This window comes from Phasianus colchicus, chromosome 13 (assembly GCF_987193195.1).
Source record: "Phasianus colchicus chromosome 13, bPhaCol1.hap1.1, whole genome shotgun sequence".
Taxonomy (NCBI): Eukaryota; Metazoa; Chordata; class Aves; order Galliformes; family Phasianidae; genus Phasianus; species Phasianus colchicus.
This window is the reverse complement of record NC_143448.1, coordinates 1522080-1546612: the sequence shown is the minus strand read 5'-3', so window position 1 is coordinate 1546612 and position 24533 is coordinate 1522080. Positions and strand designations below refer to the sequence as shown.

The 24533-nt window shown below is 50.0% G+C and overlaps 2 protein-coding genes across 6 annotated transcripts in view; both read right to left on the bottom strand.

Annotated features, from left to right (window-relative positions):
* Positions 1 to 80: 80 nt before the first annotated feature.
* SLC12A3 (solute carrier family 12 member 3) lies at positions 81 to 7503 on the bottom strand. Its single transcript, XM_090149712.1, has 25 exons — positions 6692 to 7503; positions 6115 to 6190; positions 5918 to 6013; positions 5696 to 5835; positions 5392 to 5502; positions 5210 to 5321; positions 4921 to 5051; positions 4697 to 4781; positions 4430 to 4584; positions 4138 to 4245; positions 3924 to 4047; positions 3749 to 3850; positions 3509 to 3664; positions 3332 to 3431; positions 3026 to 3137; positions 2514 to 2654; positions 2305 to 2411; positions 2081 to 2163; positions 1919 to 1996; positions 1647 to 1730; positions 1454 to 1565; positions 1281 to 1367; positions 994 to 1129; positions 835 to 902; positions 81 to 603 (listed from the first exon to the last, which is right to left on the bottom strand). The coding sequence occupies exons 1-25, from the start codon at positions 7160 to 7162 to the stop codon at positions 462 to 464; spliced, it is 3117 nt and encodes a 1038-aa protein (XP_090005838.1). The 5' UTR covers positions 7163 to 7503; the 3' UTR covers positions 81 to 461.
* Positions 7504 to 10296: 2793 nt separating this feature from the next.
* NUP93 (nucleoporin 93) overlaps positions 10297 to 24533 on the bottom strand; it is a 70175-nt gene continuing 55938 nt past the window's right edge. For all 5 annotated transcript variants that reach the window (XM_031615403.2, XM_031615404.2, XM_090149708.1 and 2 more), the window contains 13 exons: positions 23449 to 23606; positions 21575 to 21740; positions 20697 to 20790; positions 19555 to 19746; positions 19203 to 19329; positions 19034 to 19106; positions 18766 to 18810; positions 17661 to 17777; positions 16578 to 16696; positions 15043 to 15160; positions 14588 to 14671; positions 13411 to 13539; positions 10297 to 10527 (listed from right to left, as the gene is read on the bottom strand). In XM_031615403.2, the coding sequence (XP_031471263.1) occupies positions 10417 to 10527; positions 13411 to 13539; positions 14588 to 14671; positions 15043 to 15160; positions 16578 to 16696; positions 17661 to 17777; positions 18766 to 18810; positions 19034 to 19106; positions 19203 to 19329; positions 19555 to 19746; positions 20697 to 20790; positions 21575 to 21740; positions 23449 to 23606 (1533 nt within the window). In that variant the 3' untranslated portion in view covers positions 10297 to 10416. The remainder of the gene's footprint in view (positions 10528 to 13410; positions 13540 to 14587; positions 14672 to 15042; positions 15161 to 16577; positions 16697 to 17660; positions 17778 to 18765; positions 18811 to 19033; positions 19107 to 19202; positions 19330 to 19554; positions 19747 to 20696; positions 20791 to 21574; positions 21741 to 23448; positions 23607 to 24533) is intronic.

The window sequence follows — 24533 nt, the reverse complement described above, 5'->3', positions numbered from 1 at the left end:
AATGGAGTTGCACGTTTCTCCTGGGGGGCGATGTGGGGCAACAAGGATGCCAGCGTGGGGCTTTTGGAAACCACATTCACTTTTGCCATGTGTGGGGCGAGTTTTGCTGCCTTGGAGCCCCACAGCCCCATTGCAGCCCTGTGGGCTGGTTCTTGGCTGGGGAATATGGCATCGTCCAAGGCTGTCCCCTGGCACTCTGAAGATGGGGCACAGCTCAGCCTGGGAGCCCATACCACACCTGCACGGCTCCAGCAAACCCCACTGTACAGGCGGTACTGGTGTTATTTTGTATCTGTAATAACCTCCCAGGACCAAAATCAGCCAAACAAGCTTTTCTAACAGCACAGCAGCTGCGTGCTTTGGGCACTGCTGTGAACCCCACACATTCAGTACTGTCCCAAACCCCCTTGAATCGCCCAAATGCAGCCTGAAGAATTCATGTGGTGGGGGTGCAGGAGGCTTTATTGGCAGTAAAAGGTCAGAACGTTCTCTTGGTTCCCTCTGATCAGGATGACCGGGGGTCTCAGGTCCTGCGAGAGCGTCTCGAGCCAGGCCATGTAGAGGGAGCTGGGGCAGCGCCCCTTCCTGCCGATGGGCAGCGTGCTGCGGCCACGAGACGGGGCTGTGTCAGGAAGCATCTCCTGGCACCAGCTCACAGATTTCTTCCTAAAAACAGGGAACCACCGCGTCCTGCCCCTGGGGCCGGACCCCTTCCTTGGTGCCTTCCCCCTGGGTGAGGCTGTGCTGCCCCATCCCACCGGCTGTGGGGTGTCCAGAACCCGAAGGGACCATTCCAGCCCTACAAGGAACAGGACTGGGGGTGCTGACACCTACATGGCGATGAGCGCCGCATCCCGCGAGTAATCCAGCAGAATCTCATTGAGCCTCACTTGTCGGAGCGACTGCGGAGCGGGTGGTGAAGGTTTAGGAGACCAAAACCACACGTTCCTAACTTAAAAGCAGGAGGCCCCCTGCAGGCTGTCCCGGCGCTACCTTGGCTCTGTGCCTGTGCACCTCCTCATCGGAGATCTTCCAGGGGCAGCCGTGCCGCAGCTCATTCACCGCCGCCTCGTCCTTGAAGCCGTCGTTCAGCCTGAAGGGCGCAATCAGCTCGTCGAACCTCCTGATGCTGCAAGGCAAGGACACCGCGCTGGGACGGGGCACGGCGTGCTCCCCATCCTGCTGTGAGGGAATGGGAGCCGTGGGGCTGAAAGCAGGGATCTGTGCTGTGTGCAGAGCTGTGGCTCAGGCAGGACTGTGTGGGCAGGGGGTTTGTTTACTGCTCCGGCCGGGGCTGCTGGTTGATGTCAGGCAGGACGTGGACCTCGTGGAAACCCAGGCGGAATTTGCTCAGCAGGGACACGATCCTGTCACAGAGAGAGGGACAGTTCCCAGAGCTCAGCGACCAGCTGCTGAGCCGGGACACCCGTGCACGTTTTGCACTGCCACGTACGCCTTCCTCTCCTCGTCCATCCTGTTGATCTGCCCACCAACAAACACCCGGATCTTGCATTTTCCCCATCGCTTCTTGCGGCCGAGGAGGTAGGGGATGAGCAGTGTGAGCCCTGCAGGATGCAGCCACGGTATTTTTAGTGCCCTCCCATCCTCCTGTGCTGTGTGGTGCTGCAGCACGAGGCAGGGCCTACCTCCATCATCAAAGAGCCAGTAAATGTCGATGGTTTTCTTGCCCTGCTGGCTCTGGAAGATGGTGCTCGCCTGCTGCTCAGGGTCTACCGTGAAGGAAAATGCAGGCATCAGCATGGCACCACCCCGCAGCACCACTGTTACAGTGGCAAACAGAACCATCTTCCCAAGCTGAACCCCCAACCCCTGCATCCATGCCCCGTGCATGAACCCAGCTCCCCAGAGTGGATCCCAAGGCTGCAGGAGGCTCTGGACATCCCTGATGTTCACTGACCGATGCCTGTGCTGGGCGCTGCCCTGCTGCCGGTGCCGTTCCCATCAGGATGCTCTGCTGCCCCAAATGCAGGGTTAGCTGTGGAGGGAGAGAAGCACGGACACGTCCTGCCCTGGTTTCAGGGTACCAGCCCCCATCACAAGGATGGTCCACAGCACTTACTGTGGGCTTGTGGAACTCGGGAAACGTTCAGGCCTTCCCGCAGCCGCAGCAGGCACACGCCGTGCTTGAAATCAAAGGCATCGCTGGAAGGAGGGAGGAGGCAGCTGACGGCGGTGGTCCCCCCCCATTCAGACCCCCATGAGGGGGGGACAACACAACAGCATGACGCCACTGCCTGGCTCAGAGAGGCGCACGGAGCCGCCAGGTGCCGGCGCAGCGCGTACTGCAGGATGCCCACGTAATCCTCCAGGCTCTGTGGTGCAGCTGCCTGCCAGTCCCTCTTGTAGCCCAGCGCGACAATGTTGGGTCTCATCTTCCCCAGGCCGGCGGCCTTCAGGAAAAGCAATGGGAGCAACAGATTCCTGCTTGAGGCGCTCACCCAGCTGGCACCGTGTGCCCCAAGCAGGGGCTGCAATGGTCAGCTTGGCCCCACCTGCAGCAGCATCTGGACGCCACTCCTCAGGTCTTCAGCGAGCACATGGGTGTAGAAGGCCTTGATCTTCCTCTTGAGGAGCCACCTGGTGTGGCCATCCGATGCCTGCCAGGCCTCGGGCACCTTCTGCTTGCGGGGGCCCTGGGGGAGCAGGGAGGGGCGCGGCCCATTGGCCAGGTGGCCGCTGTCCCTGTCCCCATCCCAGTGCTCTGGCACCACAGAACTCCAGCTCCCCTTGCCCCAGCTATTGGCAGAAGCTGGATTTAAGCACGGCATGCATGGGGAATTGCTGTTGCACCAAAAAAAGGCAGATTTTGATTTATCAGCCTCAACTCCACTTGTTTCCCAGCGACGTGTGCTGGTGACAGTGACACTGGTGCTCTACCACCTGTGGACTACTGGTTACCCAAGATAGGGAACCAAAGGAGCGCGATGTGGCCTGATTGTTTTCCTTCTTTGGGATGCCTGCAGGGTGCAGATCCAGCTGCAGGGCACCCTGCGGCCACACTCACGATCAGCACGTTGCCGCAGATCATCAGGCTGAGGTTCTTGGTGAAGGTGCCCACGAAGTCCACCAGCGCTGGGCGGAAGTTGGGCGGCCCGGTCAGGACCAGGCACTGCGGCCTGATGGGAAGGAGAGGACAGAATCTGAGGGTGGCCTTACCACGTGGCAGAGAGAACGTGGGGTTTGGGGTGCAGCTGCCCCACTCTGTGATTCATCAGCACTGAGGACGTGGCCGTGGGCACTACCCCATTTTGGCTCTGTGGGGAATCAGCTCTGTTCCCCTCCCTCCCAGCTCCAATCTCAGCGCCCTTGCCTGTAGTTCTTGATGTGCTCATCCACCTCGCTGAGCCCTACTGAATAGCTCAGTGCCAGGTTGTAGGAGCTGGCTTGCATGGAGGAGCCCCAGTTGACATCTGTGTGGAAGAGATGGATTGGCAATGGGCACAAACAGCTCTGGGGATGTGAGACCCTCTCCAGAGCCACCACACACCTGGTTTCTTGTAGAGGACATAGCCCAGGAGGAAGACGACGATGCCGAGGGCGATGAGGGCTGCCCACCAGGTCAGCAGGAACATGATGACCACTGAGATTGCGGCACCAAAGAGTGCAGCCCACTTGCTGTAATACCGAAAGGAGGGTCGCCAGCCTGCACGCAAACACAGACAGCGGCTGCCGCCGGCTCCCCTCACCCCACAGCCAGGATGGGGCAGGGGTTGGGGCTGGCACCCACCTGGGGAGTTGGTGATGGAAGCATGGAAGCAGCTGAAGTTGATGAGCGCATAGGAGCAGAGAAAGAAGTTGGAGATGATGGGGGCGATGGCATTGAGCTCGGCTGCAGGAGGACAGGGCAGAGCATCAGTGGTGCGCCACGGCCGAGCCATCCAGGCACGGCTGGAGGCACCCACCGATGAGGATGAAGCCAATGGCAATCACGTAGGTGAGCAGGTAGCCACGGATAGGCTCGCTGTTCTTCCCATAGCCCTTCCCAAAGAAGCCTATGAGAGGGTAGAGCTCGTCCTTGCAGAGGCACTATGGGGAGAAAGGGGTGAGAGGTGTGGGGATGTCCTGTCCTGTCACCTGGGGACACAGACAGGGAGAGGGACAGGGATCTGCGCTCACTTGGAAAACTTTGGGGGCTGAGACGAGGCAGGCCAGTGCTGAGGAGAGGGTGGCACCAAAGATCCCAGCTGTGATGAGGGGACCGAATCCCGACACCATGCTCATGCTCTGCCCAAAAACCCAGTGGTCAGGACGCTCCATGCTGCCAGCACATCACCCTGCACCTTACCCCATCCCACCGCCCTCGTTTTTTCCATTAACATTATCCAGGTGGTGACGTTCAGCCACATCTGAAAACCCAAGCAGGAGGAGCTCTCCACACACGTTGCAGAGCCTGAATCCCCAGGCACACCTGGTAGTAGTTGCTGAGGCCGTATCGGCAGCTCTGCCGCTGGGCACAGTCAGTGAAGTTCCAGCCATAGCTGCAGCCCAGTCCCTCACAGCCCGGTGCGCCCACTGCCATGCTGTCATTCAGGCTGCCCGAGGCGTCCCGAAGCACGCAGGCACCTGTGGGGCACAGCTATGTGCACGCTTTGCTCCTGCATCACCTCCAAAGACAGGGGTGCTGCTCCTGCTGCCCACCACCCTGCTTCGTGGGGCCTCAGCCCGCTGCACTCACCTATCGTAGCTGACAGCACCAGGTAGGACACTGTGGTCCAGAAGATGGCCATCAAGGTGCCCTTGGGGATGGCCACGGCAGGGTCCTGTCCAAGGGGGTCGCAGGGAGATGCACAGCTGCTTTCCAGGGGCCCCCAGCGATGGTTTTGTGCCATCTGAGTTTCAGGGGCCCCCAGTTCCCCATCCTGAGAAGCAACAGCTCAGGGAGGGCTGGCAAAAACCTACCTTCAGGTCACCAGAGATATTGGCTCCGGCCAAGATACCAGTTGCCGATGGGAAGAAAATGGAGAACAAACCAAAGAAGGAGCCCTCAGGTCCGCGCCAGTCGGGCACGAAGTTCTGGGCAAAAATGTCAGCTGAGGAGGAAGCAGAGAAGTTTCCCCATCCACCTGGTGCTCCCACCACCTCTTCCAGCTCCGACATTGCAGCGCTGGATGGAGGCAAACCGCTGCCAGAACGCAACGCCAGCTCTCACTGTCACTCTTAGTCATGGTCCATCCCATGGTGAACCCACCTCTGTAGCTGAAGAAGCCCTTTGCTTGTTTCTCGGCACTGGCCGGGATCACCGTCCCCACCAGGTAGTTTATGAAGGACACCAGGATGACCAAAAAGAACAGGATCTGGGCCTGGGGGGGCAGAGAGGGGCAGGAGGCTTGGCCGGGCCGCTGGCTGGCCTCCTGCAGCAGGGTGCAGTACCTTCGCCTCCCACTCCATGCCAGCCAGCGAGATGCCCAGCAGCACGGTGACAGTGAGCACCCCGATGATGCGGATGTCGTTGGTGGGGTCCACGATCAGGGAGTCGTGCTCCTGGGGAAGGGGCACCGTCAGCGACCAGAAAACAGAATTCCCTCAGCCAACCGCCGCCACGTCTGCGAGATGGAGGAGCTGGCGGCTGATTATCGGCGGTGCGGCGTTAACGCAGGTATTGATGATGAGCTCTGCTTGGGCAGGAGGGGTGCAGCTGGGTTTGGGGACCGGAGGTGCAGGGCTGCATCCTCACCTGCAGCAGATCCCGCACAGTTTCAGCAAAGCCCACTGTGTGCATGGCCACGGCCACCGCGTTGGCGAAGGCAAAGATGAGGCCGATGGAGCCGCCCAGCTCCGGTCCCAGGCTCCTCGAAATGAGGAAGTAGGTGCCCCCTGTGGCACAGAAACCCCATGGAGAAGGTTTGGGTGCAGTCGCCCCAGGAGTGCTGCGAGGGACCTGGCAGGGAAGCACTACCTGACTTGACTTTGCCGTTGGTAGAAATGGCAGAGATGGACAAGCCGGTGATGGTGGTCACGGTCACAGACATCAGGATGATGAGCCACGTCAGGGCTGCAGGAGAGGATGGATTGCACCCACCGGGCTGAGCACTGCTGGCAGCCCCCACCGCCTCCACCCCGTGCCTGCTGCCATCATCCCCCACGGGCACCCACCGATTCCTGCCTGAGCTGTGATCCAGGGCAGGCGCAGGTAGAGGATCACACCCCAGATGTTCAGCATGCAGCGGATCTGCAGGGCAACGGGAACACGGCTGTGAGTGCGGGTGGGCACCTCAGGACAGGCAGAGCCATGCTGGGTCTGCTGGCCCCCAGCTAACAACAGGGCACCAGGAAGGGATGGGGAACAGCTCCAGGTGGGCAGTTGTGAAAAACAGAATCATAGGCACTGGAAAGTACCTCTATGGTCATCCGGTCCAACTGTCAATGAATGCTAAACCAAACAATCACAGAACCTTTAAGACTGGGAAAGGCCTTTCAGACCCCCAAGTCCAACCCCACCCCACTAAGCCCACTGCCCACATCCCTCAGTGCCACATCCCTGCAGCTCTGGGACAACTCCAAGGAGGGGAATGGGCAGCTGTGCCACTGCCCTACTGCTTTTTTGGAGCAGAAATTGTTCCCAAAATTCCACCTGAACTTCCTCTGGCACAACATGAAGCCATCGCCTCTCACCCCAATTGGGAAAAATGTAAAGATGCTGTGGTTGACCACTGGGACGCAGGGCACTCACCATCACACCCTTCACCCACCCGAAGCGGACAGGCTCTGGTGCAGGGGCACTGCTTGGCTCACCAGCCCCCTCCTCGGCGTCAGGAAGGCCGTTGCTGCGCTGTGGGTCAGGCAGTGGCACACGGAGGTGGCCGGGGTCGGGCTGTGGGACAGAGATGGGGCTGAGGACAGAGCCACACCGGCACAAGTGTGGCCAGCAGCCCCTGCACCGAGGCCTTACCTTGAGGATGGAGTGGAGGTCCGCCAGCGACGGCCTTCCCCGTCCGGCCTCACCCACCCCCCTGCTGTTGGCGTAGTGCTCATAGGCGGGCACCACATCCACCGTGTTGTAGCCAAAGGTCCTGGTGCAGAGCGAGCTGCCCGAGAGCTGTGTGCCCTCACAGCCCACCGCCTCCTCAGCACCCAGCAGTGTGCTGATGGTGAAGCGGCCGCTGCAGCGCGGCAGGGGCTCAGCACACGGCAGCTCAGCCATGGTGGCTGCACGAGTCCCGCTTTGTAGTGCTGGGGTCGGGGATTTATACCCAGCAGAGCCAAGCACGGCCCCACAGTGCCTGGGGGTGTCCGAGTGGCTGGAACCACCCCAAGCTGGTCAGGGGGAAAAAATAGCTGGAGGGGGTATCAAAACTGCTGTTATCAGCATCAGTGGCTGCCAGTGCCCGATCGCGGCACTGATAACGGATTTGAGATTAAGGCCCAAGGACAGAGCTACAGAGAAATGCGGCGGTTTTCCATAACAAATCTGGGTGGGAACTGAATGTTCCCAGGCGGGGGCTGGAGGTGAGCTCAGCGCTGTGCTCCTCTGCTCCTTCCCTGCAGCACTGCCCCGGCAGATCCCACAAACCACAGCTGCATCACTGCCAGAGGAGCTGAGCTGTGCCAGGAGCTGAACCCAAAGGAGAGAGGAACTGGAAGCCCTGGGGTGGAGAAGACCCCCGCCCCAAACAGAGGGATGGGTGGCTTTCGCACAGGGCTCAATGTCACACATGCACTTAAATGTGCAACAGATAACATCGTGGAAGACAGCTAACAGGGCAGGTAATAAAATCTGAGGGCAACGCTGCAGCCCATTGCAAATTCAGTCCGCTCACTTTGCGAGTTAATGGAAAATGTGGGTTGTCCAGCCACTGCCTCTGGTGGCCCTTTGCACTTGCACAAACATTTCAATCTGCTCTCTGAGGACTCACTCTGCTCCTCACGCACTGTGTGCACGCACAGACACCGTCCTCCGTCCCACCTCACCCATTCCTGCAACATGGGCATCAGCTTCCACCAACACAAACAGCACCACACCGATGCCTCGAAGCCACAGCTTTATTTTAGAACCTCATTATCCCATCAGAAAACACCGACTTGCCCCAGACAGCAGAAATCAGAGCCTCTCACAAATGAGAGGCCAGGCGCAGCAGCAAGATGCTCCAGGAGAGGCACGGAGGCTCCAGGAGGCGGGTGAAGGAAGTGGTATGATGCAACCCTGGTGTAGTGAAATAGCCGGATAGTAGGAAGCGCTTGCCGTCGGCCTGATTCACAACACCAGCTGCAGCAACAATACCTGGCCGTCCCGCGGCGTCGCAGGGGCTGCAGGCAGATGAGGAATGCTCTGTGCCTGTTGTGGCCATTAAACACGTCCAACCAACCTTAATCCGGTACGTGGAGAGCAGCTCAGTACTCCACAGGGGGACTCTGTTAACGTCTGTCAAAGCAGAGACCCCTGCAGCCCTTAGGGAAGCTTTAACCGCCCCGCTTCCTTCCTCAGGGGAAGCCCAGCACCCTGGGCACTGCTGCCCAGAGTGGGACTGGGACTGAGCGCTGCAGGGCAGGACTGAGCCCTCACCTGCAGGGAAGGAACCTGCAAAGAGAAGAGAGATGGTTATCACTGCTCCCACATTGCTGCACCCCATCACCCCATCTGGCCTCCATCCCACAACGGACAGATGCCAGCACACAGACAGCTGTAGGCTTGCAGGCAAAGCACTGTGGTTCGCTGAAGCCTGGGGTTGTTGGGGACAGACAGCAGTGTGCTTGCTGGCACTTCAGCCCCTGCAAAGGAAATCAGCAAGTGATCCTAAATTCACCTTACACAAAGGGAGCAAAGTCACATCCTCATCGTACCGGGCTGGGAATCAGCAGCCACCAGCACTGCCCACCGTGAGGTGGCCAAGCAGCTGCTCACACCAATGGGCCCAAAGGAGCTGGAACCATCAGGGTGAAGAGAGCCCCCAAGAGCAGAGCAGCCTGTGCTCCCAGCCATCACACAGCCCCACCGGGGCTTGGATGACAGCAGCATGGGAGAGGGCACGAGGAAAGTCTGCTCACAGTAATTGCATGTAGGAAATTAAGGTTGCTCTCGATGGCCTGACATTACAAAGGAAGCTCTCCTCCCGTCAGAATGGGCAGTGACAACGCCTTCCAATAGGCTGCTCTGAACAACACATCAATTCATAACATCCCCAAAACCCACAGAAAGCCAAGGTGGAGGCTGCCCACTAACAAAGTCAGGGCAGGAAGGCACTGAGGTTACCAACCCTGCAGCAGAACGCCTGGTGGTCGGACACAGGAGGGAGGTAGTTCTCTCCAGAAGAAGAAGAGCATGGGAGGATGGTGTGCTGCAAGTCACCACCTGCACAGACATGAGAAGAAAGCACAGGGCAATCAGTAGCTAAATACTCCAATTACCCACAGTACTTCTGTCCATCCCTCAGCACCTCGCATCTTGCACGGAGCAGTGCTGGGCCTTAACTTGCAGCACAGGCCTTTGGATCCCTGCGGCTGCAGCACAGCACAGAGGGGTCTTCCTGGCTTTCAGAACAAAGCATGGAACACATCAGCAGTTGCTCAGCCTGGAAGGGCCAGCAGGACTGGCATCACAGCCTTCCTCAAAGGTCATCAGGTGTAAGGCTGGAAATGAGCATGTCAGTGAGCAGCACAGCAGAGCAGGGAACGACAACAGCCTTTCTGAAGTAGTGCTGCCCCTCTGCTCGGGTCAGAGGCTGCCTGAGGACACACAGCCAGGAGAAAGGACACACTGCACAACGCAGTCTGGCTTCAGGGCTCCCCACATCACCATCCTCCAAGCTGCTCCAACCTTCACTGTGCTGCAGAAGTGCCCGGTGCCACACGCAGACCCCAATGGAACTGCCAGGACCCCCAGCAGCCCCCAGCTGTTCATACACATCCTTGGGGGGATGGCAAGCTGGCTCTTTGCTTCCTGTCCAAAAGTTCATCTAAATTCACACCACACTAGTTTTGGTAGAAAGGTAGTTAGGAAGTTGGTCAAACATCCCCTAGTGGAGGTTACACTTACAGCCATACTGAAAAAAAACAAAAACAAAACAAAGAAATTAATTGTCTCCCACAATAAGGCAGTGTGCAAAGGTTGGAATTGCCCCCCCTGCTTTGTTGCCTGCTCTGTGACCAGAAGTGCATGTGCTCTCATATCCCAGCAACACAAACCAAGTGAGGGCAGGACAGCAGCGCAGGGGGCTGCAGAACTGATTTTTCTCTTACTCTCTGAGCATGATTTTCTAAATATAAACTAATTTTTTTAAAAAATGAACAAACACATAAAAACACAAAAAAACAGCGAAAATGAAAATATCAAAAAACAAATAGAAATCAAAGAAATTTATTTCCATCAACAAAAATACAGAATACAAAACGGTACTGGTCCCAGCCCCAAACGCACTACCAACAGGCCCAGCTGCTGAGCCTTGAGCCAAAGCTTCTCTGCTAGTTCATAAGGACCTCCATCTGCACCAGTCTTGCATTCGTGTCTCCAGATGTTCTGTAAGGGATCATTCCAGCAAATGTTATCAGTGCACGAGCTTGAGATCGCAGTTGCTGCAAGACAGAAAAATAAAAAAGTTCAATACTTAAAAATGCCACAGCCCAATGGAGGGGAGGTAGGAATCCTTTTTCTTTGACTCTCATTTGTCTGGTTAAGGGAGTACAAGAAAGACAGGGAGCTGTTGGAGGGGGTCCAGAGGAGGGCCACGAGGATTGGAGCACCTCCCCTATGAGGACAGGCTGAGGGAGCTGGGCTTGTTCAGCCTGGAGAAAAGAAGGCTGTGGGGTGACCTCATTGCTGCCTTCCAGGACCTAAAGGGAGCCTACAGACAGGAGGGGGATCAACTCTTTACAAGGGTAGATAACAGCAGGACAAGGGGAAATGGTTTGAAGTTGAGGGAGGGGAGATTTAGGCTGGATGTCAGGGGGAAGTTCTTTACAGAGAGAGTGGTGAGGTGCTGGAACAACTGCCCAGAGGATGCCCCATCCCTGGAAGTGTTCAAGGCCAGGTTGGATGGGGCCCTGGGCAGCCTGGTCTGGCATTAAATGTGGAGGTTGGTGGCTCTGCGTGTGGCAGGGGGTTGGAGATTCATCATCCTTGAGGTCCCTTCCAAGCCTGGCTATTCTGTGATTCTGTGAATATCTGGAGCTGCAAAGTGAGGCTGGCCCAATGGCTGAAAGCATCCAGCACAGGTTACAGAACCCAGTTACCAACCTAGTTAATGCAAACAAATTGCCTAATTCACAAGGCTGCTTAGAAATCACTCTTTTAGTTCCAGTGATAGTCAGCATTTCTCTGCTGTTGTTTCCTCTCCTCACAGAGGTTGTGTCACCCATCTCTAACCTGCTGCTTTCCAAAGGACATCAAAACAGGTGGTAGATGAAGGCAGCATAGCAAGTTGCCTGGTTCCCAATTAAATATTCGGAGGCAAGAACTGTGACTGTGACTGACAGGGCTTCAGAGCAGTGTGAATTACAGTTCTCTATGCCTTTGTGGTAACAATGATATTGGAGCCAATCTATTTTTAAAAATCAAAGCACCACGATGAGTTGCAAGCAGCAGCACTTGGGGAAGAAAGAACGGAGGTCTGCAGAGGTTAAGAGCGGCCTGGAGGTCTCAGTGTTCTATTGGCTGTAATTAGTTAATGAATGTGAAAGTCACTTGTGATTTAAAATCGCTACAAATAAACGAATTCCATTCCTTTCATAACCTAATTCTGCCACCTAGACAATGCCCTCGGGCTGCCCTGGAGAGCTGCTCACCCAATGGGGTCAGGGTGTGGGGCACACAGTGCTGCTGTCATGCCATGGGTGCCAGCACTGCAGCCTGGGCTTATTGCAACCTCTAGCTGAGGTCTGACAACTCACATCAGGCCAAGAAGGACAGGGCTTTGCCCTCTCATTCCCAAAGCCAATTAGTGTGCATGTGTAAATATATACGTAATCAAAAGACTCAAAACACAGCCTAGGTAATTTCTCTGTGAAATAAAGAAAGTGCGTACAAACCCAGCTCTGACTTCAAACCCAAGTTTCAATGTACAGCACATTTCATCCTTGAGATGGAATAGGAAATGTTTTCACAGAGGGGCTCTGGAGGTGCCATTCCTCTCCACGTTCGAAGTGCCCTCATTTCTTCCCACCTCCAAAACCCCCAGGCTGTTTTCCAGGCCAAGGGCCAACCTAGACTCCTTGCTCTCACATTGCTGAGGGAATTCCACAGGGTAAGAAACCAAGGGAACATGCTTTACTTCCTAGCCTATCTTCTGTGTTCCCTTTTGGCACGACAATCACACCTCTGAGCACAGGACATCAGGCTGGATGTGGCTCTGGGCAGCCTGGTCTGGTGGCTGGGACCCTGCACACACCAGGGGGGTTGAAACCAGATGATCTTTATTGTCTTTTTCAACCGAGGCCATTCTATGATTCTATGATTCACAGAGGCAGCTAGCCTGTGTCCCCCTGAGTTAAGCAAAGCTCCACAAGATGAACCCTGTGCCCTCTGCTCCCCCGTGCCCCACAGCTGGGAGGTCCAACCAGCAGCACTGAGAAATGCTACTTTCATTCATATTGGAATGTACAGATGAAAGGCACTTTCACAGATGATGAGCCTGGAATATAGCTGGATGAGGCCCTGGTCTCATCATCAAGCAGGAGCTGAGATATGTTTCCTCACCTGTAAGCCAGGTTGAGTGCTTCAGCCTTGGTTTTCAAGCACCTGTGGCAGCTCTAAGATGGTAAGGACTACAAGACCAGAACCCATAACACAGCTACACTGAGCACACTTCAGCTTAACAGAGTGCTGACAAACCTGTCTGCATCCCGTAAGCAATGTTATATAAGATCCCTTTTTGTGCCTCCCATCAGCATGTGGGGGAAATGCTTCAGCACCAAGTGTGGCAGTTAAGTCAAACCCACCTTGGTCAGCCATTTAAACCAGGCAGCCAGACCAAGCACCACAGTGCCCAAAAGCTGTCTGTCTCTGCCCATCTCTCTATGGAAGCCAGCCAAGCAGAGGAATGATGTGCCTTTCCCAAGAAATAACTTCTGCATGAAGAAGAGGCCACAAATGAAAGAGGTGGAAATCAGGTTTTTGACAATAGCCCAGCTGTTAAGGCAACAACATCAACCATCCTAGAAACACAGCACTGTTTACATCTGCCAATAACTGGAGAGCCCTCTAGCAAGGTGACTGCTTATTTCTTCTGGCCAGGAGGTGGAGGTATACCGTAATACATTTTCAAGACATTTAGAACAATATCCTTTCTTTCTACATAGGTGAAGTTACAAGAGACTTGTCTCAGGACAAGTAACTGAAAAAGCCCGCTGTTTGAGAGCAAAGGCTGGCAGAGACATCCAGTTAAAGCCCAATCCTTTGAGAGACAGAGCAAAAGGAGCTGGGAAAACTTGCTGGACAGTGAGGGTTATGCATCATCTTACCGAATCTCTGTCCTCTATTACCCGCTGGGGCCTGGCAGGAGTGGCAGGACTTGTGCCTTTCATCCGCTTGTACTGGGTGAATAAAATATTCATGGTTGCAAGCAGTACCTCAGATAGATTGTGCCTGATCTGTACAAAGGGGGGAAAAAGAGAAGATGCATTGCAAAATAAAGCAGGTTGACAGAATCATTAGCTTTGCCCACTGACATCAAGAAACCAAGAGAGCTATGACTGATACCCACCCCAGTAACGGCCATGTATGAATGGCTACCCCTGCCATGACAGCATGGTCTTGGGACACACATGCAGAACAGCTACATCTTCAAGTTTGAAGCAGCAGTGCATATGCAACCTGAAGCAGCAAATGCACACAAAACATCCCAGAACACCCAAATATAAACAAATGTCATCTAAAAGAAGGGCTGCCTTCCAGTAAAAACAGTCCACAGGCAGCAATGGACTTCCACTCAGGTGGTAAAAGAGCACTCAGAACAGTACGGGTGAAAGGCTTTGTTTTCTGGTATATAATCAAGGAAATGTAATGTTGAGAAAAGAAAAAAAAAAACCACGATGCCATCAGCAGCCCTAAGAAGACAATTCCCAAGGTTTCCAGCAGCACACTGTACAGCCAAAGGACTGCAGCCTCCCAGAAAGTAAGTCCTGCTCACAGTCACCAGTATGCACTCATTGCTACACACAAGCAAACCAGAAGAGCTGACAGCAAGCCTTTACTTTGCACAGTTGCTCTCTCTTAGGCTGCTGCTGCTTTGCCTGACACTCTCCAACTCATTTTCCAGATGAGAGCAGTTTGTAGCAGAGCTTCTCTCAATTTAGTGTGATGTACAATAAATCAGATTTGGAAAGCAGAGGCAGTCATCAGCATCAGAACCTAGGTACTGTACTACAGAGGTGAATCTAACTCAGCAAGTTCAGAACAAGCCAGATCTGCAGGCTCGTTCTGCAAAGTGGAGATAAGATTTCTGAGCATGAATTGTAGTGCTCCAAAGAGCAGCATTACGAGGAAAGAGCTGCAAGCCAAGAGACTACTTGCATGAATGCAAAATAATTCCATCCTATTTCCCTTTAAAGAATAAGAATTCTGAGATTATGAGGTTTTAAGATACTTTCAACAAGGGAAAAGCGTTCTGGGAGCTAAAAAACAAGAGGCATTACTTACTTCATCACTGAAATTCCTGAAGGCAGCAACTCTCTCCTCCACGCAATCCTGGCTAAGAGGTACAAGCTTCAGGCGCTCAATGATCTTCAAAAGGAAAAGCAGAAATCAGGGCAGATAATCAATGCTCTATACACTATATACTATTAAAGTACCCTTTTGAAGTGTTAACGAAACGCTCCCAATTCCGTTCCAGAGGAATCATTTCATTGTTACTTATTGGTTTATCTCTACACTTGGCTCAGTGGGAGAAATCATTTGTTCAAGGACTACAAAATACCTCCAGAAAGATCTCCCTGATTGTTAAACAACAAGAAATACATTTTTAAATTCCTACAGCATTGCAGTACCTTCTACTCATTAAATGCAAGTTTTTATTTTAAGTGACGTTATGAGACATCCTGGGCTTTCAAGGGCATTAGTAAGGCTGCACTTCAAACAGAACTCTTTAAACTTACATCAAAGGCCCTGTCAATGTGACCGGCGTGATACTCATCAAAAAACGTGATTAAATCTAGCAGAAGGTAGAACGTGGAGTCAATGGATTTCTTTGCACTTATCCCCTGAGCTTTGTACCTGAAAGAAATTATTTTACAATTTTATTGAGCCAAGTGGCAACTGCCACAGAAGAAGTAGAAGCATGCACTGGCAACTCTTGGAAGCAGAAGCACAAGGACAGAAGGCATCTAACAAAGGACAGCTTTAGCTTTCCTTAACCAAGAGGCAGAATTCTCACAGGTTTTGGCTTTTCTTAGAAATCACTTTATCCACTCTTAAATTTCCATCAAATCCCGAATTTGCTTCCTTTTAAACACTCACACGTTTCACATTCATGCAGAGAACTGTGACACAGACTGGATGCAAATGCAGTACAAGCCTGTCTAACACAGTGTTTTACAGCAAACAGCTCCCCAGCACAACTGCCTGCTCCAGGCAAGAAGTTAAGGAATAGACTGAATGCAGTGTCCTCTCCCTAGTTTACACTTGCCAGGAGGTGACTGAAAGCTCAAACTGAGACCACAGGTTTGATTTTCCCTCACGTCTGCTGGGATTGGGGCTCTCACTAAGTCAACGTGCAGCAATCTCTCTGTTTCCAGCCTCCCTCAATGAAGGACCAGCTGAAGGAAGGACTGGCAAATGTCACCTGTCAGAAAAAGAAAAGCACGGGCCTCTGACTGAAATCAATACCTTCTCTCATCTCCACCTGCCCAGCCTGGGAACTGCAAGCTTGGCTGGTTTATTTTTATTCATCAGAACATTTCAGGAAACGCAGCAAGACATTTCTCCCAGGTACCTAAATTTTGCCCTAGTAAAATACGAGAATTGTCCACGGCAATCACTGTGACAAGAGGCATCAAAAGAAGATGATTAAACAAGTCCCAAAGCTATTTTGCAATTTCTACCTTTCAGAGCAGCTTATTATTCCTACCTTGTGGCTGCTAATGAATCTTGAGTGCTGCCATCTCTCAGGCATGTGCCCCAATTAACACACTGACACTGCAGATGATATTCCTTTTGGACTTCTGCACCTCTTTCTTTTTTAAGCTCCTCACTGCACGACCCAAGTAACAGCTTGTGGAAACATAACCCATTTTATTCAGTGCTCCTTAATAGACTGCCTCCCAGCTGCAACCCTGCAAATCTCCTGATCCACCTACAGGAAAAAGCTCCTTGCCATATGTACCTGGTGTGCCACTGGAAATAACCTTTCTGGCTTCAGCACTTCAAGCACTGACCTTCTTTTTGTCTTCCAAGATCAGGCTGGATGGCCTCCTGAGCAGCCTGACCTGGTGGGTGGCACCTAACCCATGGCACAGAATTGGAACTGAATGATCTTCAAGGTCCCTTGCCAAGGTCCTCAGCCATCCTACGATTCCCGAATACAGTGCTGCAGATGCAACAGTCCAGCAGCAGAAACAAAACCAAATGCTAGCACCTGCTGAGCTGATGGAGCCGTCAGCTGACCCAGGTCAGGTCCTGCCCCATATCTTACCTCTCAGCAATGGAATGGGCCATGTTCTTCAGCCGCTCCTTGTTGGACTGGGGAGTGCTGATCTGGGGCACAACGGGACTGAGGAGTTTGTTCATCAGCTCCAAGACTTTGTCAGGGTTCTGTTGACATTAAGGTTATACATAAATAAAAGCAGCAGGACAAGACTTCAAAGTCACAGAAAAAGCAGGAAGTTTTTACCCAATGACGCCCAGTGCAACCTTAGAGATGCCTCCCTCCCCCACTCAGCATCACTTCAGCTGTAAGCAACATAATACTGTTAGCCCATGTGAAAGAGTGCTGAAAAAAGAATCACGCAGCATTTCACTTTTCTCTCAGACACCGGCCACTGCTGTAACCCCCTTTTTCAAATATATTTCAAAAGGAAATGAGTACTCATTGTAAAGCCCAACTGTGGGGTGACTTCACTGCAATCTTCCTTTAGGTACCTAAATGGAGCCAATTCTTTGAAAGGGTAGATAACAGCACTACAAGGGGAAATGGTTTGAAGTTGAGGGAGGGAAGATTTAGGCTGGATATCGGGGGAAGTTCTTTACTGTGAGAGTGGTGAGGTGCTGGAACAGCTGCCCACAGAGGCTGTGGATGCCCCGTCCATCCCTGGAGGTGTTCAAGGCCAGGTTGGATGGGGCCCTGGGCAGCCTGGGCTGCTATGAAACGTGGAGGTTGGCGGCCCTGCCTGTGGCATGGGGGGGTCCTTGAAGTCTTTTCCAACTCAAGCCATTCTATGACTCTATTTCAGAGTTCACTTCAGTATCAATTACACTGGAAAAGCACACTCCAGGTAAATAACATCACTGGCCAGGATAACATCACACATGAGGCAATCACCTCAGAAGTTGACTTTGATCAAGAACCTGGGATGTCTCAGATCAGAATGACATGGGTAGCAATCTATCCAGGTTAACTCACTGAAATCCTCAACAAGCTGCCAAAGCCTCTGCTCCAACAAACTGCAGAAACAGTCTAAGGAATAAATCACTAAGATCCGACCTAATCACAAGGAACACACTTAAAAAACCATGGGGACCAGGTACTTATTTAAGGCAACGCATTGGAGATATTTACCTTTGCAAGGTCATATAGTTTTGCTGCTTCTTCAAACAATCCTTTATTTTCTGCTGCAGAAGCCACTTTGTTAATAATAGGTTTTGTGTCACTATTAAACTTGTCTATCACTCCAGGCTATGAAGATGAGACAAAAAAAAATGAAAGAAGAGAAATCAGAATGCTTAACATTCCTTAACATTCAGTCAAGGCAATGAATATTTTACATGTTGGATTATGATGAGCATTTCCATGGGAACACAGAAAGGAGCTGTGTTAAAAATACAAAGAGCTCTTGAGAGAGACTTTCTCTAAAATGGAATCAGCACTGATACATCTGCACTCCTAATTCATCCCAAATGACCCAGGCAATGGGTCAAATCCAAAACCATTTTAATTTGCTAATGGCATGTGTTACAGAGGAGAACAACACAGGGATGACTTTCACATGTAACATGCCAGGGTCTCCAGGGATGTCATGGGTGTGTGCTGGCTTGACAGGTGGCAAGTTAGACTGGACACTGGCAAAGGCCTCTCACAGGAGTTTTAAAGGAAACATAAACATAAAGAGAATAAAAAAGAAGAAAAGGCAAGGATACCTAGAAAGCACTTTCCTGCAGTTAGGGATGTAAAAAAAATATATATCTTCTTGCTTATATAATGTTTGCTTTAAGACTAAGACTGCTAAAGTCTGGTTTCATACCAAAGAAACACAAGAATACAGTTACATTTAAAAAAAAACTGATTACATTCAAGCTAACAGGATCCATCATTAATCTAAAAACTATCTTGCAAAGAACATGAAAAAGAATTGGTGGAGATTACTGAGTTACCCTGCTCTCAAGGGTGCAATGCCATTGCTTTGAAACCGACAGAGGAAATTTGCACTTCACTGGAGCTACCCAATGAGATCTGTGTCTATAGTTACAGCCTCTGCCCACAGGGATACAGCTCGTGCTTCCTGACCTGCATCCTGCAGAATCTGATACTTGAAAATACAGCATTTATTCCAACACAGCAATAATTTGGGCTGATGAAAAACAAAGAAAAGCTAGATAATCTCACTGCTACTTTGGAATTCACGTGCAATTTGTAGTTTTTAGTATGAAAGCAATTATCAACTCACCTTTCGACTGCCATCGTTCTCCAGCTTTCCAAGAATCATATCAAACTATACCCACGTAGATGTCAAGCAGGAAAAAGGGAAACAAAAATAGAGAGATTAACTGAGCATATTTCACAACATATTTACTAAGTACAAATATGCTGATGAAAAACAGTGAATGAAAAGCAATGATCGATATAAAAATGACAATTTCTATATAAGTAATGCAGAAAAAGACTCAATTAATTATCTTATATATACTATCACTGGGAGGAAAGCACAAACGTACCTCTCTGCTTTCAATTACCAATTCACTAACACAGCGCAAGAACATATTCTCTCCTTGGCTGTCCTTCTCATTCCTACAAAAGAAGAGGGAGGAGGAGGGCTCTGTTTACAAGGACTTCCCAGGTTAACAGCAATGCAGTAAAATATTTAGAAGACACACGGGCTCCTACCTGAGAAAGTAAAAATACTGCAGAGCTTCTCTTGGATCTGTGGATTCAAATTTACGGGTGTAGAGCATCAAAAGCCGCACGAAGTTCAGACGCCTCACGCCAGGGGGGTCACCAACCTCATGGCTTACTGCAATGTCAGAAGCAATGCTATTGGAGTAACTAATGCCGGGAGACGTTGCACTGATTTTCTTCTCAAACTAGTCAGAACCACAGTGCAGAGCTCTAGTGAATACAGAACACTTTGTAGGATGCTGTGCTGGTAAACGTTGCTCGTTTGGCCAGTTACATAGAGCTGTAGTGGTGCTATCAGGACTCAGAAAATATTCCCTTCATAGAAACGTGCAGCACTTACATAACTGTGCGCTCTGCCCAGAAGATTTCAGGAGCAGTTTCAACTCAAACAGGACCAAAGCAACATGAACAGCATGACAACGCAGGCGCTCTGTCCGAAACAGGAAAGCAATCGCAGCTTCAAACTGTGCTGTCAAGAACAACACTTGGAAGTAGAGGAAAGGTTGCTGGTTCACTGCAAAGTGGGATTCACCTGAGAAAACAAGCACACACACACTCAGAGCTGATGAAAATGACTTTGCTCTCAGAGGTCACTGACAGTGAACACCTCTTGCCATGATGCATGAGTATTCAGTGCCAACAGAAATAAACACACCAGGCAAAACTGAATACCCAGTCACACATCAGTGGCCCATCTGTAACTGTTCGACTGCAAATACACCCTGAAAGATCACACCAGCAAGGCACATTCTGGAAGTGAAAGAGCACTTACTAAGAAAATTTCCTGTGTTTTTTCCAGACTGCAATAGATTCTCTAATGGCCACAGCTCTCATCTCCACTTATATGTACGCCAAGTGCTCCAAATAACATTAGAAATCTGCATTTTCTTACTCACTGGTATTAGCTTACTATGCTTACTTTCTTCTCAGTTGCATCTGGACTTAAGTCATGCTGCAAACTACAAAGCTGCAGAGAATCACTTTCTGCATGTGTCTTTGATGATCTAACTGACCTAATTTTGATCAACGGAAAGATGATGGACAACAATACCTTCTTGGGCCACAGATGTACCTAGAAATTTCAAAAAAATGTAAGGAACTGTAACTTGGGCCCTCTGCAAACTACAAACAATAATTTAAGGGAAACAGTGAATGTAAGAGAAAAGCCTTGGAAATATATGCCCTCACTAGGGCACGCTTTTCTATTCTGTACTCCAAAACCTGAAAGCCTCTCTAGAAAGATCTCAAAATACATATGGTGAACAAAAACCATCCATCATGTATAATGGATATAGTCCAAATAACATTAGTGTTCTTCATCTATGAATATTCACTCTCTGGACTGCTGAGAACACACGGAATTGATCCACCATGACTTGTTATAGGCTTTATGTGGAGCCCAGGCTTTGCGTAATAACAATTGGAAAGTGCCCTCCACAGCAAAGCAGAACCCCAGCAGCACCTCTCTTTGTGGCTTCTTACCATAGTCCTCCAGCAGCTGCTTCTGGAACTGTGATAATGTCAATCGGTCTTGTGAAGAGCTGGCACCATCGTCATCAAAACACACTTGGTTCAGCTAAAAACACGTTATGAAAAAAAACAACACAGATGTTTCAACTTGCCTTTGCACAAGGGATGTGCTCAGAAGATATTCATTCCATCTGAAGCCGTGTTAAGATCTGACCAACTAACAAACTACAGCTCACCATGGTAGGTTCACCCACTGCTAGAAAACAAAGACATCCAATGCAGTGGCAGCAGAAATACACAGAGGACTCAATGATCATTCTGCATCTGTATATGCCATCAAATTTGACTACTGGGACTCAGAACACCGACTAGGTGATAAACATAATTAAGATTTTTTTATTTTTTGACCATCTTAAATATACCATTTTATTCCCTCTGTTTGACAGGCACTGACCAGCACTTATCAAGCATCCAAAGCTGTAAAAACTGTCTGCTGGAGACAGTGATTTCTTCCTGTCAGCTGACACCAACATTTGAGCCTTAATCCATCCAGAAAGAAAAACGCACAAAGCATTCTTGCTGTAGCAAGCTAAAACTTCTAGTAAAAACAGCTGACAAAGATCGGTGCGAAGCAAAGAACATGGCCCTGCCACAAAAGCTGTGTCCCCAAACTCACACCCAGTAGGACAGCGGGTAAGAGGAGCCCAGGAACCCATTTCCCAGCCTTTCACAATCTGCAAGGCCAAGCCACGTGCATCGCTGCAAAGCACGGCTGCACTGCTGCAGAACACTGGCCCTAGTGGTAGGGAGGTTAGCAGAGCTGAGATGCAACACATTTAGACCTGTTCTTAATGCAAACAAACCCAAACAGGCCCAACACCCACACTCACTTTCAGCCAAAGGTAATCCTCTGTCGTATCAGCAACTTCACTCTGGTTATCTGTAATGTCACAACGGCCAATAATGCAATAAACAGCCCTCTTGTATGGGTCAGTGTTGTTCCTCAGAGCCCGTCTGTAATGGAGACGAAGCTTATTTTCTGTGGCAATGGATAACCTAAGGGAAAAAAATGAAGGAAAAACGTCAGGGATTCAGGAACAGATATGAACCCATCATCATATGAGGAAATCAACATACAGTGGTGCACATCCACAGCAAAGGCATACCTGAAGATGTTTCTTGCGTTATTATAATCACATGTTAATTTAGAAGTATAATTAAAACCATGAGGATCATCTTCAATTGCCCACTGCTGCAGGAGAAGTCAGAGGATAACCTCTTTTGGAGGGTGTTTATATCGTGGTAGGTGAGAGACTGCGTGACACTCTGCAATGTCATTATTTCAGAGAGCACAGTGCCTTTGGAACCATTTGGGTTAATACATACCATTCAAGTGAGCAATCTCTTGTGCCAGGAAGCCCTTTATGAGAGAGGCTTCAGCATTAAGTACTGTCATATTGTTCTTTGCCATGCTATTTTCTGTATCCTCTCATAGAGGATTTTACAGAATTGAATCAATAAAGTGCTCTCTAGACTACGATGTCTGTCAATCTGTAGGCAGAGTACATCTTCATAGCCGTAACAAAAACAAAATAAATCAATTATAGTGCATCTCATGAAAGCGTTTGTGATGAAAACAACGACACTGCCTTCACTAAGGTTGCTCAGACATATGGTGAGCATCTCTCAGATGCTCGCTAGGAACTAGATTAATTTATACACCAAGGTCTACGCCACTCAGCGAATGCCTTTTTCTTCCCCTCAGCTATGCTTTGAGATGTACAAGCTGGTATGTTCGTGCCCACATTTCCATACCTGGAAACCCCAGATGCATTCAAAATACCACAGGATTAAGAACTTTCTACACACAAGTGGATGTGTCAGAAGCAGATGGATCACAGCTCAAGTCCTGGCACCCCGCTGGGCAGCCTGATTTCCCCACTTCAGCCAGTGCCTCAGAGCACTGCCGTCCCCTGAATGCAGAGCAGCCACTGCCTTTGGTACACATGGACTGTAAGTGCCACAGGGCATCACTGCTCAGATCACACTCACTGCAGGGCAGCAGGATAAATGACCTTTAATGTCCCTTCCAACTCAAATGGTTCTACAATTCTACGTGTTTATTTGAAATGCTTTGCAAGTGGAAAGATAGATGAGATAACCTAAAACGCCAAAGCAGAGTTCAGAGCACATCCTAAGATGCACTAACTCAACAGCCTGCAACCAAATAATGATATTTTGGCCAGTGGACTCTGCCAAGTAATGGAAAAGCTGCAAGAGGAGAACACGCAGAAGGATTTGAGAGTGAATGCCGGTAAAGACCTGAAACAAATGCTACTTGCATTTATTGTGTGGCATTCTTATGAAAACAGGTATAAAACAAAGTGTCCCACAAAGGAAATTCAACTAAAAAAAAAAGCAATAGGGAACATGGGATTCAGAACAGCAGACTAACTCTGGCCTATCGAACAAGGCAATTCCAATGGTAAAAAAAAAAAACAAGAAGAACCAAGCTACAGCACACTATTATTTTTGAAACATACACTTTGCATTATTTTCAAATAATTCTCTGTGGAGACTTCCAGACTTCAAAGACAAAAATTAAAATATATAAACTTCTTACATGTAATTTAGCTGACTAACATTTGTATTTCCTACCTAGCACCAGCAGAAGAAATTTCTGTACTTCTACCAAGCCACAGACAATTTCACCACTCCTACAGCAATTCCTACCCTTCATAGATCTTGCCTGGTTCCCACTCACCTTCTTTCTTTGCTGTTCATGTATTCCTGAAACCAAGTTTTAAACTCTCCCAGCTGGTGCTGTGCCCGTTTCACCACATGCATGGCTGCAGTCAGATCTCCGCAGCGCATGCAGTAGTAAATCAGTGCCCAGACGGGATGGCCTTCCACCTCACCATCCTGAAAATGTAAGATACATAACTTACATGTAATAACAACAGCAGCATACTTGAATTATTTTTCTTTATGATTTGCCCTTAAATCCAAACACAGACTTTAATAAAAATACTGTTTGAGGTATGGAAATCAGAGATCAGGGGGATTAAGCTCTGTGATAGCTGTGTGCACTACAGCAGCCAAGGATGGGATTTGCTTCTGCTTGCCCAGATTTCAGTTTGCCAGGCAATCTGGCAATCCCACAACTAGCATTCAGACACCCTACACACTCAGGAAGGGCATTTGGATCAGGCCACTGAGGTGTTCTTAACATCTGTACTGAGATGAAGGTACCAGACTAATTGTGTACATCAGCACATGAGCAAAGGACAGCTAGACTCAATTATGTTCTTTCTAACGTTCCATATGTATTATTTCATTTAACTTTTACTCTCTTAACCCAGCCTGCTTGTTTGCTCCTTTGACTTTGTACCTGTGTAGTTTCTACTCTGTTAAGATGAATGCAATTTTATGCAGATACCTAAATAGAAAGCTGGGTCACAGTTCAGGCTATTTCATTATATATTTTGTCATCAGCAACTGTTGGGAAAAAAACAAAAAAAAGGAAAAAGCAAAGCAAGGAGAGTACGTTTCTGCTTTTCTTAAAGATCACAATGTAGTTTAACACCTGCTCATTCTTCTTTAAAAAGAATACAAGAAGTGACCACAATTCCTAGAACCTAGAATTCTCACATTACTGAGCACCCCCATACTTTGGGACTAGCTCTGATCACAGTGAAAGTGATTTTGTGCATCTTCCATTTTCCTAATGGAAATTCTAGCAAAGGAGTGTGGTGCCATAAAAGCCATTCAAGCAGAAGACCACCAGAGGCAGCACCTGGTGGTCACAAATCACAGAGATTTGTGATTTTAGCTCAGTCAGTGAAGGAG